This window comes from Amblyraja radiata, chromosome 24 (genome assembly GCF_010909765.2).
Source record: "Amblyraja radiata isolate CabotCenter1 chromosome 24, sAmbRad1.1.pri, whole genome shotgun sequence".
Lineage (NCBI taxonomy): Eukaryota > Metazoa > Chordata > Chondrichthyes > Rajiformes > Rajidae > Amblyraja > Amblyraja radiata.
Window position 1 is genome coordinate 18,242,655 of NC_045979.1, and position 16,000 is coordinate 18,258,654.

At 44.6% G+C, this 16,000-nt stretch overlaps 1 protein-coding gene across 1 annotated transcript in view; it reads right to left on the reverse strand.

The window, feature by feature from the left end:
- inava (innate immunity activator) overlaps positions 1 to 1,236 on the reverse strand; it is a 46,989-nt gene extending 45,753 nt beyond the window's left edge. The window contains exon 1 of the mRNA XM_033042528.1: positions 873 to 1,236. Coding sequence (XP_032898419.1) covers positions 873 to 958 — 86 coding nt within the window. The 5' untranslated portion in view covers positions 959 to 1,236. The remainder of the gene's footprint in view (positions 1 to 872) is intronic.
- Between the last annotated feature and the right edge of the window lie 14,764 nt (positions 1,237 to 16,000).

Genomic DNA, 16,000 nt, shown 5'->3' on the forward strand with positions numbered 1-16,000 from the left:
CGGGTGCAGCAGCATCTATGGAGCGAAGGAAATAGGCAAAGTTTTGGGCCGAAACCCTTCTTCAGAAAACGAAAACAGAGTTGGGCCCCGTAGATTAACAGTGGAGAAACACGATGGGCTAATAAACAAACTAATAAGTTGCCCTTTCAACAACCAAGCTGTTTAGACTCACATTTAGCAGCATTAAAGAATATCCATGTCTTCCAGAGATGCTGCCTGACCTGTTGAGTTATTCCAGCACTGTGTGTGTCTTTTTTGGGTATTAGAGAATCCCTGTGAATGTGTTCAAGTCTGTGAGAGTACGGATCTTTAAGTACTTCACTGTGGGTGAAGGAAAAGCTGTCTTTGTTTACAACACTCCCCCCCCCCCCCCCTCCACCCCACCCCCCCCCCCTCCCCCTCCCCCAGCTCTGTGTACACCTACTGATCAACCGATATCATGCACAAAGTGATGTGCCTTCGGGGCTTTTCAAAGGTCAGCTTTACTGATATTCCTTCTAGGTTTAATGGAGCACAGTCAAGCCAAAGTTCTGCCAGCCCACCTCCCCCAATAAGCCACAAGTGAGAGAGACAAAAGGGCATTGTACTCGCACAATACTTAGAGCGGCTGGACAATAAAAAGAACTTTTAGTTTAAGAAATGCTGATATATCTACTCCGACTGAAACTTCTTACAAACATCTTTATCGCTTAAAGATAGACCTGGACTTGAAAAATGTGTGTAATATTTACAGTTAATTTTCTGAAACAATCCGATCTTCCCTATCATAGTCAGGGATTCAGTTTCCATTCACTGATTACCAGCTAACAGCACTTTCTCCACAGGCAAGAAACTGTTACAGTGGAAAAAAGTCTCGACTTTGACACACTTACCTGACACACTTACGATATTCGTTGAAGGTTGTCATCGAAGTTTTGTTGAGGGGAGAAGAAGCTTTCACATCACTGAGCCGGGACATTGGAAGCGCAGTGTTCCTTCGCTTCGTCCCAAACTGCTATACGACTGAGGACATCTGTCTCTGGAATGCACCTTGTCCCAGAGGGAGGGGGATGGGATCCTGTGTGAGTGTGGCTATGCGTGCAAACTTGTGCACACTCACGGTCGAAAGGACAACAGCCCCAAGGTCACCGCTTCATTAACATTCCTCAACTTGTCGGAAATGCATCCCCGCTTGAAGAATTGCCAGGAAACCTGCCCCTCTGCGTGCTCCTAAAAATCCCCCGCTCCACAAGAACACAACTCGCTGACTGAATGATCAATCCTCCAAGCAGCACTTGGGTCTCCTGGGCTGAGTTGTTCAACGCAAGAAGAATGACATCTCACAGGATCACTGAAAGCTCCCCCTTCTGTGTGTGTGTGTGTGTGTGTTGTGAGGTGCGGTTGGGTTCAAGAAAGACTCGACTAACATCGAGAGCTGTATACATTTCTGCACCCTTGTGCGATATATCTTTGTGGATGATTCACAAAATAATGCATGCCGTCGTAATCCAGGGATCACATAGATACACTGACCATCACAGCTGCCCTTCAGAAATCTAAAGTTGCACTTTTAGTGGAGTGTGGTCTCGCTGCATTTTTGCAGTTAGAAATGCACCAGCGGGTCAGGGCTGTGGCCAGTGGGTGACATCAAAACCCCGGCAAGGCCACCAGCTTATTCAAGGACCAGTCTAACTCCCTCTACTCCTCGCTCCCTTCAGGCAAGAGGTATCTGTACCCTGTGGACGGCTCAATTGTAATCATATACTGTTTTTCTGCTGACCAGTTAGCACGCAACAAAAGTTTTTCACTATACCTCGGTACACGTGACAATAAACTAAACTAAACAGCTGTAAATAAATAAAAATTAAATCAAGAATAATTTTGGCAGCACAGTGGCGCAGCGGTAGAGTTGCTCCCTTACAGCGCCAGAGACCTGGGTTCAATCCTGACCACGGGTGCTGACTGTATGGTGTTAGTACGTTTTCCCTGTGACCGTGTGGGTTTTCTCCGGGTGCTCCGGTTTCTTCCCACATTCCAAAGATGTGCAGGTTTGTAGGTTAATTGGCTTTGTTAAAATTGTAAATTGTCCTTAGTGTGTAGGATAGTGGTAGTGTTTAGGGTGATCGCTGGTCAGCACTGATTCGTGGGCCGAAGGGCCTGTTTCTGCGCTGTATCTCTAAAGGCTAGTCTAAAGTCTTAATCATTTTCCATCAAATTAATTAATTTATCTTTCCAGGGAGCAAACCTGGGTGGAAATAACTTTATAGTGAAAATCTACTTATTCATCCAATTATAACTTTACAGTGTGTTTTGTTTTAAAATTGGAGATAGGGAATTCTAGCTGATTAAGAAATTTGGCTACATTTTGTGTCTTAATTAGTATTTGGTTCATTGTCCAGCTGGAAACATTGTGAACAATTCTCCCTGCACCAGTACAATTATCTATTCAAAGCATTGGCATCAAAAGGGAAGGGGAATGGAAAATCAACTTCAAGTGGATGCAGAATTTTCTCAATACATATAAGCTAAATCAGACACAAAGTGCTGCCTTACAGCGCCAGAAACCCACATTCGATCCTGACTATGCATGCTGACTGTACAGAGTTTGCACGTTCTCCCTGTGAGCCCGTGGGTTTCCTCCGGGTGTTTTTTTTTTTTAGTTTAATTTAGAGATACAGCGCGGAATCAGGGCATTCAGCCCACCGAGTCCACACCGACCAGCGATCCCCGCACATTAACACCATCCTACACACACCAGGGACAATTTACACTTATACCAAGCCAATTAACCAACAAACCTGTGCGTCTTTGGAGTGTGGGAGGAAACTGAAGATCTCGGAGAAAACCCACGTGACCACGGGGAGAACGTACAAACTCTGTACAGATAGCACCCGTAGTTGGGATCAAACCTGGGTCTCTGGTGCTGCAAGGCTGTAAGACAGCAACTCTACCGCTGCGCCACCGTGCTCTGGATTCTTCCCACATTCCAAAGTTGTGCGCGATTGTAGGTTAATTGGCTTCTGTAAATTGCCCCTAGTGTGTAGGATAGAACTAGTGGTTGGTCAGTGTGGACTCGGTGGGTGGAAGGGCCTGTTTCCACACTGTACCTCAAAGGAAAGTAAAGTAAAAGTGAAGTGAACTAAAATAAAATAAACTAAACTGAACGTATTATCATCGAAATATTTAAAAAACATTTAGACAGGTACATGGATAGGGTAGGTTTAGAGGGATATGGGCCAAAAGCAGGCAGTTGTGACTAGTGTAGATAGGGCATCTTGGTCGGTGCGGGCAAATTGGGCTGAAGGGCCTGTTTCCACGCTGTATGACTCTATGACTCTAAACTTAACTAAACATTCAACTGAAAAGACAACCTAAGTAAAAAACAAACATCACAATACATATTTCCAAGGCATTCATTACATTTAATATTAAACCTATCAACTGCCTCATGCAGCATAAAATATCCATATAGTTGAAGTTACAACTGAATGTTGTAATCAACAAGTTAAATTAAAAAATCAGCAAAATATTGAACAAGTTTCTAAGAGCACTGCCAGAACTCTCCACACTTGCTGATATTCAATCTTTCATTAACAGCAAACTGGAGACTGATTACATGTTTTAGCACAATGCAGACATTCACAGTATGGAACATAGCAAGGCATCTTCAGCATGCACCGATGCATGCGGGCTTTGCGATGTATACAAACTTGTTTTTCAGAGCAGACTCCAGTTCCCCAGCCCCACATGGCCTGGTTTCACCTTCTCCCCGGAATCATCAGGTCTCCGACCGACACCTCCCCCTACTTACAGTATCCCTGGACCATGACCCCACAGATGAGCACCAGACCATCGCTCAGACCATCTCTGATTTTGACACTTCTGGCTGTCTTCACTCCACAGCCTGCGACCTTATTATTCCCCAGCCCCGCACTGCCCGATTTTACCTTCTTCCTAAAATCAATAAACAGAACTGCCCTCCAGTTCAGGCAGTTGTGACAAACTCTTTGCTTCCAGAAAACTATCTTGCTTTAAACTAAACGCCAAGTGTTGCACTTTTGCACTGATTTATGATTGTGCTGTTGCAAAGAGTACGATTTTACTGCATTGTCTGCAAAACAACACATCTCATTGTATCCAAGTCCATATAATAATAATAATAACTTTATTTATAGAGCACTTTAAAAACAACCACTGTTGCAACAAAGTGCTGTACATGACTAATCATGGACAAAAAATTATTACAAGACAATAAACACATTAAAAAAGAGAGTAAAAACAATAAAAAACATTAAAAACACTAAAATAGGAGCAAAGTCTCATGCAGGGTCAAAAGCCAAGGAATAGAAAAGGGTTTTAAGACTAGTTTTGAAGATGGACAGTGAGGGGGCCTGTCTGATGTGCAACGGCAGAGTGTTCCATAATGTCGGAGCAGCAACAGAGAAGGCTCTATCCCCTCTGAGCTTCCGCTTAGACCTCGGTACCTCCAGGAGCAGCTGATCAGCTGACCTGAGGCACCGAGCAGGAGCGTAGGGATGAAGCAGCTCAGAGAGGTAAGGCGGGGCGAGGCCATTTAAAGATATAAAAACAAATAAAAGAATCTTAAAATGAACTCGAAAGTACACCGGGAGCCAGTGGAGGGAGGCCAGAATAGGTGTTATGTGCTCCCTCTTTCGAGTTCCAGTTAAAAGGCGAGCGGCAGCATTCTGAACCAACTGGAGACGAGCCAGGGAAGATCGAGTAACTCCAAAATAGAGTGCGTTACAGTAATCCAGCCTAGACGTGATAAAGGCATCGTATCAATATACATAGTAACATTTATTGGGTTTAAGGGATATGGGCCAGGTTCGGGCTAATGGGACTAGCTTTAATGGGGCATCTTGGACAGTATGCACATTGGGCCAAAAGGCCTGTTTCTGTTCTCCATGATAGTTCTCCATTAAATAAACTATTGAACTATTGAACATGTAGATATCTGTGTCAAACGAAGAACCTGTAAAAATTGAAAGCTGAAGACAGCACCACTATTCCTGCTTAATTTGGCTGCACCTACTCTCAACAATGGGATAAATCTTCAGCCTTGTTATCTCCTCCTCAGGTTGAAACTTGTGTTTGCATTGCAAAATTAAAATTACGGGTCTCAATGTGGCAAGATCAACTTAATATATATTATTTTAATTTGCAGTATCTAACCCAGCAGAGGAATGGGAGATTATTTTCTATCTCAACCCCTGCCGTCTTAGATGCCGAGAGGACAATTTCCTCTCAAGCAGGAGTCTAGACCTTTACGGCACTCTTTGAGGATTAAGAGGGTCACTTATTTAAATTTAATCTTCTCTTAAAGACCTAGGAATCTCTGGAATTCCTGGCCGCAGAGAGTTGTGACGGCCGACTCGTTGAATATATTCAAAACTTTGAGAGTTTTACTATCGCAGCGTTTAAGAAACATTTAGACAGGTGAAGAAGGGTTTCAGCCCGAAACGTCACCTATTTCCTTCGCTCCATAGATGCTGCTGCACCCGCTGAGTTTCTCCAGCATTTTTGTATACCTTAGACAGGTACATGGATAGGGTAGGTTTAGAGGGATATGGGCCAAAAGCAAGGAGGTGGGATTAACGTAGATGGAGCATGTTGGTTGATGTGGGTAAGTTGGGCCTGTTTCTACATTGTATAACTATGACTAAGACTAATTATAAACACCGGGTGTCGTCCCAATCCCCCTATCAACCTCATTGTGGCCCTTTCACTTTTTTTACCTGCACTTTCTCTGCAATTGTAACACAATAAAGATGTAACACTATATATTTGTATTTTTCTACTCACACTATTGTTGTACTTGCGTTTGGCTTGGTTGTACACAACATGTTTTGACCGTATAGCCTGTAGTACTCAGTAAACATTGCTTCTATCTTTATCTCACACCTTTAGTCTTTTCATCTCTGGCCTTCGTCCAACCATCTGCCTTTCAAAAAAACCCTCACCTGTATCCACCTATCACTTGCCAGGCTTTGGCCTGCCTCTCCACCAGCTTTCCTCCCGCCTACTACAATCAGTTTGAAGAAGGGCAACGACCCAAAATGTCACCGATCCATGTTTTCCAGAGATGCTGCCTGACCCACTGAGTTACTCCAACTCTTTGTGTCATTTTTTTTCCATCCTTCACCCCCCCACCTGGATTTGTACCCATTTCTCCTCTTCCCCCTCACCCTAACACCTTCCACCTATATTCCATCCTCTGACTTCACAATTCACTCCTCTTTTCGCCTTATCTCACACCTTTTGCTTTTTTCATCTCTGGCCTTTCCAAACATCTGCCTTTCAAAAAAAAACCCTCACCTGCATCCACCTATCACTCGCCAGGCTTCGGCCAATCCCTGCTACAGTATCTCCAGCGATCTCTCCCCTTCACCACCACAATCAGTCTGAAGAAGAGTCCCAACCCGAAATGTCACCTATGCGTCTTCTCCAGAGAGGCTGCCTGACCCACTGAGTTACTCCAGCAATCTGTGTCTATCTGCAGATCCTTGTGTCACACAAATCTGTTCAACTCCCCAATTTCCTTTTCACTTTCACGACATTCTTTACTCAGACCTTTGGTCATTGTGAACATCTCATGTGCCTTGATGCCAAAAATAGTTTGTTGACCCTCTTGTTAACACCCCGGGACACTTTGTTAGGTTAAAGGTGCCATCTAAGTACAATTTGTTGTTGTTTAATGATTTAATTCTCTCTTGCGGTCTTTGTAACATCTTGTTATTCTGGTCAGTTTGTCACTCGGTAGTTGTCCACGTTTAAACTTGGAGAACAGATGGTTCTGTTTCCATTCCTTTGTCTGGCTTTGTAAAGACTTGAAGAAAGTTCCCGCCCCCCCTCCCCCCCCCCAAATCTTGCTCAGTTTGCAAGTCAGCAGTCTGTGAGCATTAGCATTTCAATGGAGGTTATTGGGAGAGACTTCCAACATGTGCTCTGCTCTGAGTTTCTGAATGAAATAGGGTGAGAATGGTACATTTCACGAGATTTGTGTTTTTAGGAGCAAATTTATTTTGTCAGTGAGATGCCAATATGTACCATTAATACACATATGCGTCATGTTGAAATACAGTAAACCCTCGTTATTATGGACCTCTTTCTAACATTCGGTTATGGCCGACGGACCTACTGATGTTCACCGCCAGGCTGGGCTGCCAACACCACCCCCGGCCCACACCACCTCGCCGACCAGCTCGAGGCCGGACCCACTGCTGCCACTATCCCCACCACCTCCACCCTACACAGCATCCTCAGCCACTTCCAGGCCACGCCTGCCGCCACTGCCACCTCCGCCACCACCACTCCTCACCTGCACTCTGGCCGCCAGCGGGCCGCGACCAGTGACTCCGCCTATCCTCGCCTCTCCATTGGCCGCCAGCAGGCCCGGGCCATCAACTCACCTGGATTCTAGGCCCAGTTCCAGACCGAGAGTCTGAAGAAGGGTCTCAGCCTGAAACGTCACCAATCCATGTCCTCCAGAAATGCTGCCTGACCCGCTGAGTTACTCCAACACTTTGTGTCTTTTTCTTTCACAAACCGGCATCTGCAGTTCTTTATGTCTCCATATGAACTATGAACTGTCTTATTGCGCTAAGGACCCTCTGACTAAAGAAGTTCTTCCTCAACTCCTTTCTAAAGGTACTTCCTTTCATTCTGAGTCTGTTCCCACTAGTCCTAGACTCTCACGCAAGTGGAGACATCTTCTCCACATCCACTCTATCCAGGCCTTCCACCATTCAGTAAGATTCAACATGGTCCCCTTCATCCTTCTAAACTTCAGTGAGTACAGGCCCAGTGCCGTCAAACGTTCATCACACTCTTGACTATTAAAGACTGTACTAAGGATTCATCACACCCCTGCCACGGTCTGTTTCAACTACTTCCCTCCGGCAGACGTTACAAGGCCTTCTACGCACGAACCTCCAGACTCAGGAACAGTTTTATCCCAAGAGCTATAGCGGCTCTGAACCGGCCCTAATGAGTCCCCCCACCCACCCCCTTTGGACAGTCTCCCTCAGATGGTCACGTCAATCAATTCAGCTTGTTTATTTATGTATTGTATTTATTTACCTTTCTTGTACATCAGTGGAGCTGCATACTAAATCTCGTTGCACTGACGTGCAATGACAATAAAAGATATATTATTATTATTATTATTATTATTATTATAAGAGCTTCTGACTCTTTGTGTACTGCCTAGGTGAAGTTTACTGGATTGTGTGCAAAAACAAAGAATGTTGCTGTACCTGGGAACGTGACAAAGTCTCATTGAATCATTGAATTGAATTGAATTATTGTTAGTCATTTATGTCATAGATTATGTGGCTGTGCCTGTCTAACTGAGGCAGCTGATGTTGCAAAAACAAACATTCAACGAGTCACACCTTAAATAACTGGATCTACCATTTGGATTACTGCAGGGTGAACACGTCAGATGCTTCTTTTGGTTTAGTTTAGAGATACAGAGAGGTGACAGGCCCTTCAGCCCACAGAGTCCATGCCAATCAGCAATCCCCGCACACTAGCACTATCCTATACACATTAGAGATAACTTACGATTTTACCCAAGCCAATTAACCTACAAACCCGCACGTCTAGGGAGTGTGGGATAAAACCGGAGCGCCCGGAAAAAACAAACATGGTCACAAGGAGAATGTCCAAACTGCGTACAGACGGCACCCATAGTCAGGATCGAACCCGGGTCTCTGTCGCTGTAAGGCAGCAACTCTACCGCAGGGTAAAGTGGGTAAAGTGAACACCAACAATAAAACAACTTCAGTTGGTGTGCAGGGCCCACTTCATTGGTAAAAGAAAACAATACATCAAAATACAAAGTCGGAGCCTGTCGAGTTGAAATTCGCATTGAAAATAATACTATTCTGGTAGCTTGGCTGAATAGCAAGCTAAAATATTCTGTTTATTTGTGTATGAAGATTAACTGCTTGGATAAGGTGCAACAGAGTGTTGAAGTAATCTGCCCAGGCATGAGTGAATGAGGAAGGAATTTTGAATCACAACCTCCCAATTTACTCGATGTAAAGTCCATGTTAGATTTCCACGAAGTGATGTAATCAGACAGGTCTGAACTAAGTCATATAGTCGTAGAGTCATATGGCTCGGAAACAGACACATCGGCCCGACTTGTCCATGATACTCCTTCTAGTCCCATATGCTCCTGTTTGGCACACATCCCTGTAAACCTTTCCCATCCATGTACCTGTCCAGGTGTCTTTTTAAGTGCTGTTGTTTTTTTTTTAATGTATTCTGTAAACCAGAATAATGTATTCTCTTAGGTACACAAAATTGCTGGGGAAACTCAGCGGGTGCAGCAGCATCTATGGAGCGAAGGAAATAGGCGACGTTTCGGGCCGAAACCTTCCTCTTGCCCAGAGTAGGTAAATCGAGGACCAAAGGACATGGGTTTAAGTTGAAGGGGAAAAGATTTAATAGGAATCTGAGGGGGTAACCTTTCCACATAAAGGGTGGTGGGTGTATGGAACAAGCTGCCAAAGGAGGTAGTTGAGGCTGGGACTATCCCAACTTTTAAGAAACTGTTAGCCAGGTATATGGATGGGGCAGATTTAGAGGGATATGGACCAAATGCAGGCAGGTGGGACTCGTGTAGCTGGAACATGTTGGCCAGTGTGGGCAAGTTGGGCCGAAGGACCTGTTTCCACACTGTGTCCCTCTATGACCAGTAACGAACAACGGTTGATGTCTGAAACAAGGAACAGCGAATGCTAGTTTTCCAGGAAAGAAACAAAATGCTGGAATGGAAGGATATGGATCACATAGAAACATAGAAACATAGACAATAGGTGCAGGAGTAGGCCATTCGGCCCTTCGAGCCTGCACCACCATTCAATATGATCATGGCTGATCATCCAACTCAGTATCCTGTACCTGCCTTCTCTCCATACCCCCTGATCCCTTTAGCCACAAGGGCCACATCTAACTCCCTCTTAAATATAGCCAATGAACTGGCCTCAACTACCTTCTGTGGCAGATAATTCCACAGATTCACCACTCTCTGTGTAAAAAATGTTTTTCTCATCTCGGTCCTAAAAGACTTCACGTGCAGGTAGAGGAGATTAGTGTAACGTGGGACCCATTTTCAAAACAGGCATTGTGGGCCGAAGGGGCGGTTCCTGTACTGTACTGTTCTATAGATAGACACAAAAAGCTGGAGTAATTCAGTGGGACAGGCAGCATCTCTGGAGAGAAGGAATGGGTGATGTTTTGGGTCGACCCTTCTTGAATTGAATTAAATTGAATACATTTTATTAACCAAGTATATATACATACAAGGAATTTGCCTTGGTGCTTTGCTCGCAAGTAAGAACATGATGAGTCAACAATTAAGAATAAAATATAATGTGAAGAATTACATAAAATATCAGAGCAAAAGGAGGCTACAAACGTTTGGTTATTGAGTAGAGCTACAACTCATGGGAAAAAAAGCTGTTTTTATGTCTGGCTGTGGCGGCTTTGACAGCCTGGAGTTGCCTTCCAGAGGGAAGTGCTTCAAAGAGTTTGTGGCCAGGGTGAGAGGGGTCAGAGATGATCTTTCCCACTCGCTTCCTGGCCCTTGCAGCGTACGGTTCGTCGATGGGGGGAAGGTTTGCAGCTAACAACCTTCTCGGCTGATCATGAGTCTGAAGAAGGGTCTCGACCCGAAACGTCACCCGATCGCCACATCTATCCAGAGATGCTGCCCGTCCCTCTGAGTTACTCCAGCTTTTTGTGTCTTATCTTCAGTTTAAACCAGCATCTGCAGTTCCTTTCTACACACTGCACTGTTCTATGTTCTGTTTCAGTGCTGCATGACTATGACTCAATGGTGACCAAAACCACTCCAGACGCAGTCTTACCGACATCCTGTCAAATTACACCAGGACTAGTCCACCTTCATACCTCTTCTCCTTATCAATAAAGCCACAGTCACTATTTCCTTTCCTCATTATTGTTGCATTGGCATTCTGACCTTCTGTGTGTTATGTATAAGGGATAACCTATCTATTGCAGCAGCCCTGATCTCCCTGTTTAAATAAACAAACCTGATCTGAAGAATATCCTGCATTTTTCAATCCATCCCATCAAAATGGCTAATCTTGCATTTAGTTTAGAGATACAACATGGAAACTTCGGCCCACTGAGTCCACGCCGACCATCGATCACCTGTTCACACTAGTTCTATATTATCCCACTTTCTCATCCACTCCCTACATAATTGGGGTAATTTACAGAGAACAATCAACCTACAAACCCGCACGTCTTGGGGATGTGTGAGGAAGCCGGAGCACCCAGGGGAAACTCCACACAGACAGCACCCAAAGTCAGGATTGAACCAGTCTCTGGTGCTGCAAGGCAGTGGTTCCACCAGCCCCTGAAGGGAGGGAGAGAGAAAACGGGGAATTACAGACCAGTTAGTCTAACATCGGTAGTGGGGAAACTGCTAGAGTCAGTTATTAAAGATGGGATAGCAGCACATTTGGAAAGTGGTGAAATCATTGGACAAAGTCAGCATGGATTTACAAAAGGTAAATCATGTCTGACGAATCTTATAGAATTTTTTGAGGATGTAACTAGTAGCGTGGATAGGGGAGAACCAGTGGATGTGGTGTATCTGGACTTCCAGAAGGCTTTCGACAAGGTCCCACATAACAGATTAGTTTACAAACTTAAAGCACACGGCATTGGGGGTTCAGTATTGATGTGGATAGAGAACTGGCTGGCAAACAGGAAGCAAAGAGTAGGAGTAAACGGGTCCTTTTCACGATGGCAGGCAGTGACTAGTGGGGTACCGCAAGGCTCAGTGCTGGGACCCCAGCTATTTACAATATATATTAATGATCTGGATGAGGGAATTGAAGGCAATATCTCCAAGTTTGCGGATGACACTAAGCTGGGGGGCAGTGTTAGCTGTGAGGAGGATGCTAGGAGACTGCAAGGTGACTTGGATAGGCTGGGTGAGTGGGCAAATGTTTGGCAGATGCAGTATAATGTGGATAAATGTGAGGTTATCCATTTTGGTGGCAAAAACAGGAAAGCAGACTATTATCTAAATGGTGGCCGACTAGGAAAAGGGGAGATGCAGCGAGACCTGGGTGTCATGGTACACCAGTCATTGAAAGTGGGCATGCAGGTGCAGCAGGCAGTGAAGAAAGCGAATGGTATGTTAGCTTTCATAGCAAAAGGATTTGAGTATAGGAGCAGGGAGGTTCTACTGCAGTTGTACAGGGTCTTGGTGAGGCCACACCTGGAGTATTGCGTACAGTTTTGGTCTCCAAATCTGAGGAAGGACATTATTGCCATAGAGGGAGTGCAGAGAAGGTTCACCAGACTGATTCCTGGGATGTCAGGACTGTCTTATGAAGAAAGACTGGATAGACTTGGTTTATACTCTCTAGAATTTAGGAGATTGAGAGGGGATCTTATAGAAACTTACAAAATTCTTAAGGGGTTGGACAGGCTAGATGCAGGAAGATTGCTCCCGATGTTGGGGAAGTCCAGGACAAGGGGTCACAGCTTAAGGATAAGGGGGAAATCCTTTAAAACCGAGATGAGAAGAACTTTTTTCACACAGAGAGTGGTGAATCTCTGGAACTCCCTGCCACAGAGGGTAGTCGAGGCCAGTTCATTGGCTATATTTAAGAGGGAGTTAGATGTGGCCCTTGTGGCTAAGGGGATCAGAGGGTATGGAGAGAAGGCAGGTACGGGATACTGAGTTGGATGATCAGCCATGATCATATTGAATGGCGGTGCAGGCTCGAAGGGCCCAATGGCCTACTCCTGCACCTAATTTCTATGTTTCTATGTTTCCCCTGTATTGTAAGGTTTTTCTTTTTGCAAAAACTTCAATGGTTGAAACAAATGTAATAAATACATATAAGACATGCAGGTTTGTAGGTCTCTGTAGATACCCTATTGTCCCTAGTGTGCAGGGAGTGGATGAGAATAGTGGGATAACAAAGATCTAGTGGGCGGCACAGTGTTGCTGCCTCACAACAACAGAGACCCGGGTTCGATCCTGACCACGGGTGCTGTCTGTATGGAGTTTGCATGTTCTCCCCGTGACAGCGTGGATTTCCTGCGGTTTCTAAGTTAATTAGCTTCTCTAAATCGAGAGTCAAGAGAGTTTTAATGTCATGGGTCCCAGATAGGACAATGAAGTTCTTACTTGCTGCAGCACAACAGAATATGTAAACATAATACAAAATGGAAGATAAAAGTTCAGTGTGTCTATAGATGTGTAAGACATAGAGCTAGTGAACGGACGATCGATGGTCGGCGTGGATTCGGGGGGCCGAAGGGCTTGGTTACATGCTGTACTTCTTAGCCAAGCCAAGGTAACCTAGTGTGAATGGGTGATTGATGGTCATCGTGGACTTGGTGGGCCTGTTTCCATGCTGTATCTCTAAAGCCCCTGTCCCACTTAGGAAACCTGAACGGAAACCTCTGGAGACTTTGCGCCCCACCCAAGGTTTCCGTGCGGTTCCCGGAGGTTGCAGGTGGTTGCCGGAGGTTGCAGGTAGTGGAAGCAGGTAGGGAGACTGACAAAAACCTCCGGGAACCGCACGGAAACCTTGGGTGGGGCGCAAAGTCTCCAGAGGTTTCCGTTCAGGGAAGTGGGACAGGGGCATAAGCTAAACTAAGCTAAGTTAGTGTGAATGGGTGTTTGATGGTTGGCGTTGACTCGGTGGGCCGATGGGCCTGTTTCCATGCTGTATTTTTCAATCAATTACATTTTTTAATTAATGAAAAATTGCCCAAGGAAATGTCCTGATTTTGTCTCGACCCACTAGACAACTATACTTGTCTGCAAGTTCAGTAACTGCTAAACTGGTGTTTCGTACTGATTGTAGATAGTGGTTTGTCTCACGCATGTTTCTAGCTTTGGTTTAGAGTGTGGGAACATGCTCACTTGTGGAGGGGAATAGTTTGTGGCCTTTGCAAAGATTTCCACCACTTCCTGCGCTGATGAAGAACGGCCCTCGGATGATGGTGTGAATGTGTGGGAACCTTATTGTGAGCAGCACAGCTTAGAGCCGAGATGACTAATTTCCAATCACTTTGTTTCACTGAGGGAGACAGATATTCAGGAGTTCAAGAGTTCATCAGTCTGTGGACCACCTCGAGTTAAAGCTGTACAGAAAAGGAGAAAATGCTCCACAGAGATGTTGATTGGATGGAGAATACTCCAGTTGCCATAGAAACAGAGTTTCACATCTTAAAATAAGACCAAGGAAGTAAAACGACTGCACTTTAAAGAAGCCTTCAAATATACATCAGCCTCAGTTATCACTAGAGCCTCCTGTCCATAATCCAGCACTTGTAATACTATTTACTTGAAAATAGAGATTAACATTGAATAGTATACATGTGCAATTTGTTCACTAATAGGTGAACATTACCACTGTCAAAAGGTAAGACTGTTGAATTTTTATTTCTATGAAAGATTTAGAAAATTTATTTTTCCAAACTGTTATTTATTCTGATTTAAGATAGACACAAAATGCTGTAGTAACTCAGCGGGGTAGGCAGCATCTCTGGAGGGATGGAATGGGTGATGTTTCGGGTCTGAAGAAGGGTCTCGACCAGAAAATGTCACCCATTCCTTCTCTCCAGAGATGCTGCCCGTCCCGATGAGCTACTCCAACATTTTGTGACTATTTTCGGTGTAAACCAGCAACTGCAGTTCCTTCCTACACACTTGTTGATCGCAGTGACCGGGACTTTATATTTCAGGAAACCTTGATTGAATGGGCAGGCTGTTGGCAAGTGGAGTTTAGGGTGAGTTTATTTACTTTGGGAGAAGGTTTTAACAGGCGGATCTTTCTCAATGGAGAGCGATTAGAAATCAGGGCAATGCAGCCAGATCGAGGTGTTTTTTAATCTCTGGTCTTTGTTCCAAACACCTGCCTGTCACAAAATCCCCCTCACCTGTGTCGACCTGTTACCTGTGCTTTATTCCTGTCCCTCCCCTTTTCCAGCTTTCTTCTCCCCCCGTTAAACCACTGAACTTCCTTGGCAATTAGTCATCTCGAGCCAAAACAACCTATTCATTTTCTCCAGAGATGCTGCCTGACCCCCCTGAGTTACACCAGTACTTTGTGTTCTATATATACATGAAATCAATCAGCTTCAAAAATAGTTAGTTAGTTTGGTTTATTGTCACGTGTACCGAGGTACAGTTATAAGCTTTTGTTGCATGCTAACTAGTCAACAGAAAGACAATACATAATTACAATCGAGCCATTCATAGTGTACAGATACAGGATAAAGGGAATAATGTTTAGTGCGAGATAAAGTCCAGTAAAGTCCAATCAAAGAAAGTCTGAGGGTCTCCATTGAGGTAGATAGTGGCTCAAGACTGCTCTCTAGTTGTTGATAGGAGCAGACCTGTGCTACTTTCTACCTCATTGGAGACCCTCAGTTAATGAATAATATTTTATTCAGAATAAAACATTCATACAAATCAGAAACTGTGCGTAAAACGTTAGACATTTTCAGTGTCTGTACATTCCACAGAGTAACACTCACACCTAACTTTAAACAAAACACCCTTGCCACTCATGTGGCTCGCTGGGGTGATATTCCTCTTGTTTGAGGGGTGGCCCCTCCAGACTCTGCCCCTCAATGTCCAGCAGTGGAAGGACCCTAGACTGAGGTCCACCCCCACAGAGCCTTGGCGTTGGCTGCGTCGAGTTTCAGTGCGTCCCTCAGCACGTACTCCTGCAGTCCTACGGAAGAAGGGGATGAGAAAGTGGGATAACATAGAACCAGTGTGAATGAGTGATCAATGGTCGGCATGTACTCGATCGGCCGACCATTCATCACCCGTTCGATGCCTCTAAACAGAAAGGAAATCCAGCTGTTCATTTGACCATATCACATACAGCTAATTAAAACATTGATTTACATTTTGAAAATATACCCTCATTATTGTTTCTAAGTTAGATGCAAATTGGAATGTGACAGTCAATCCATA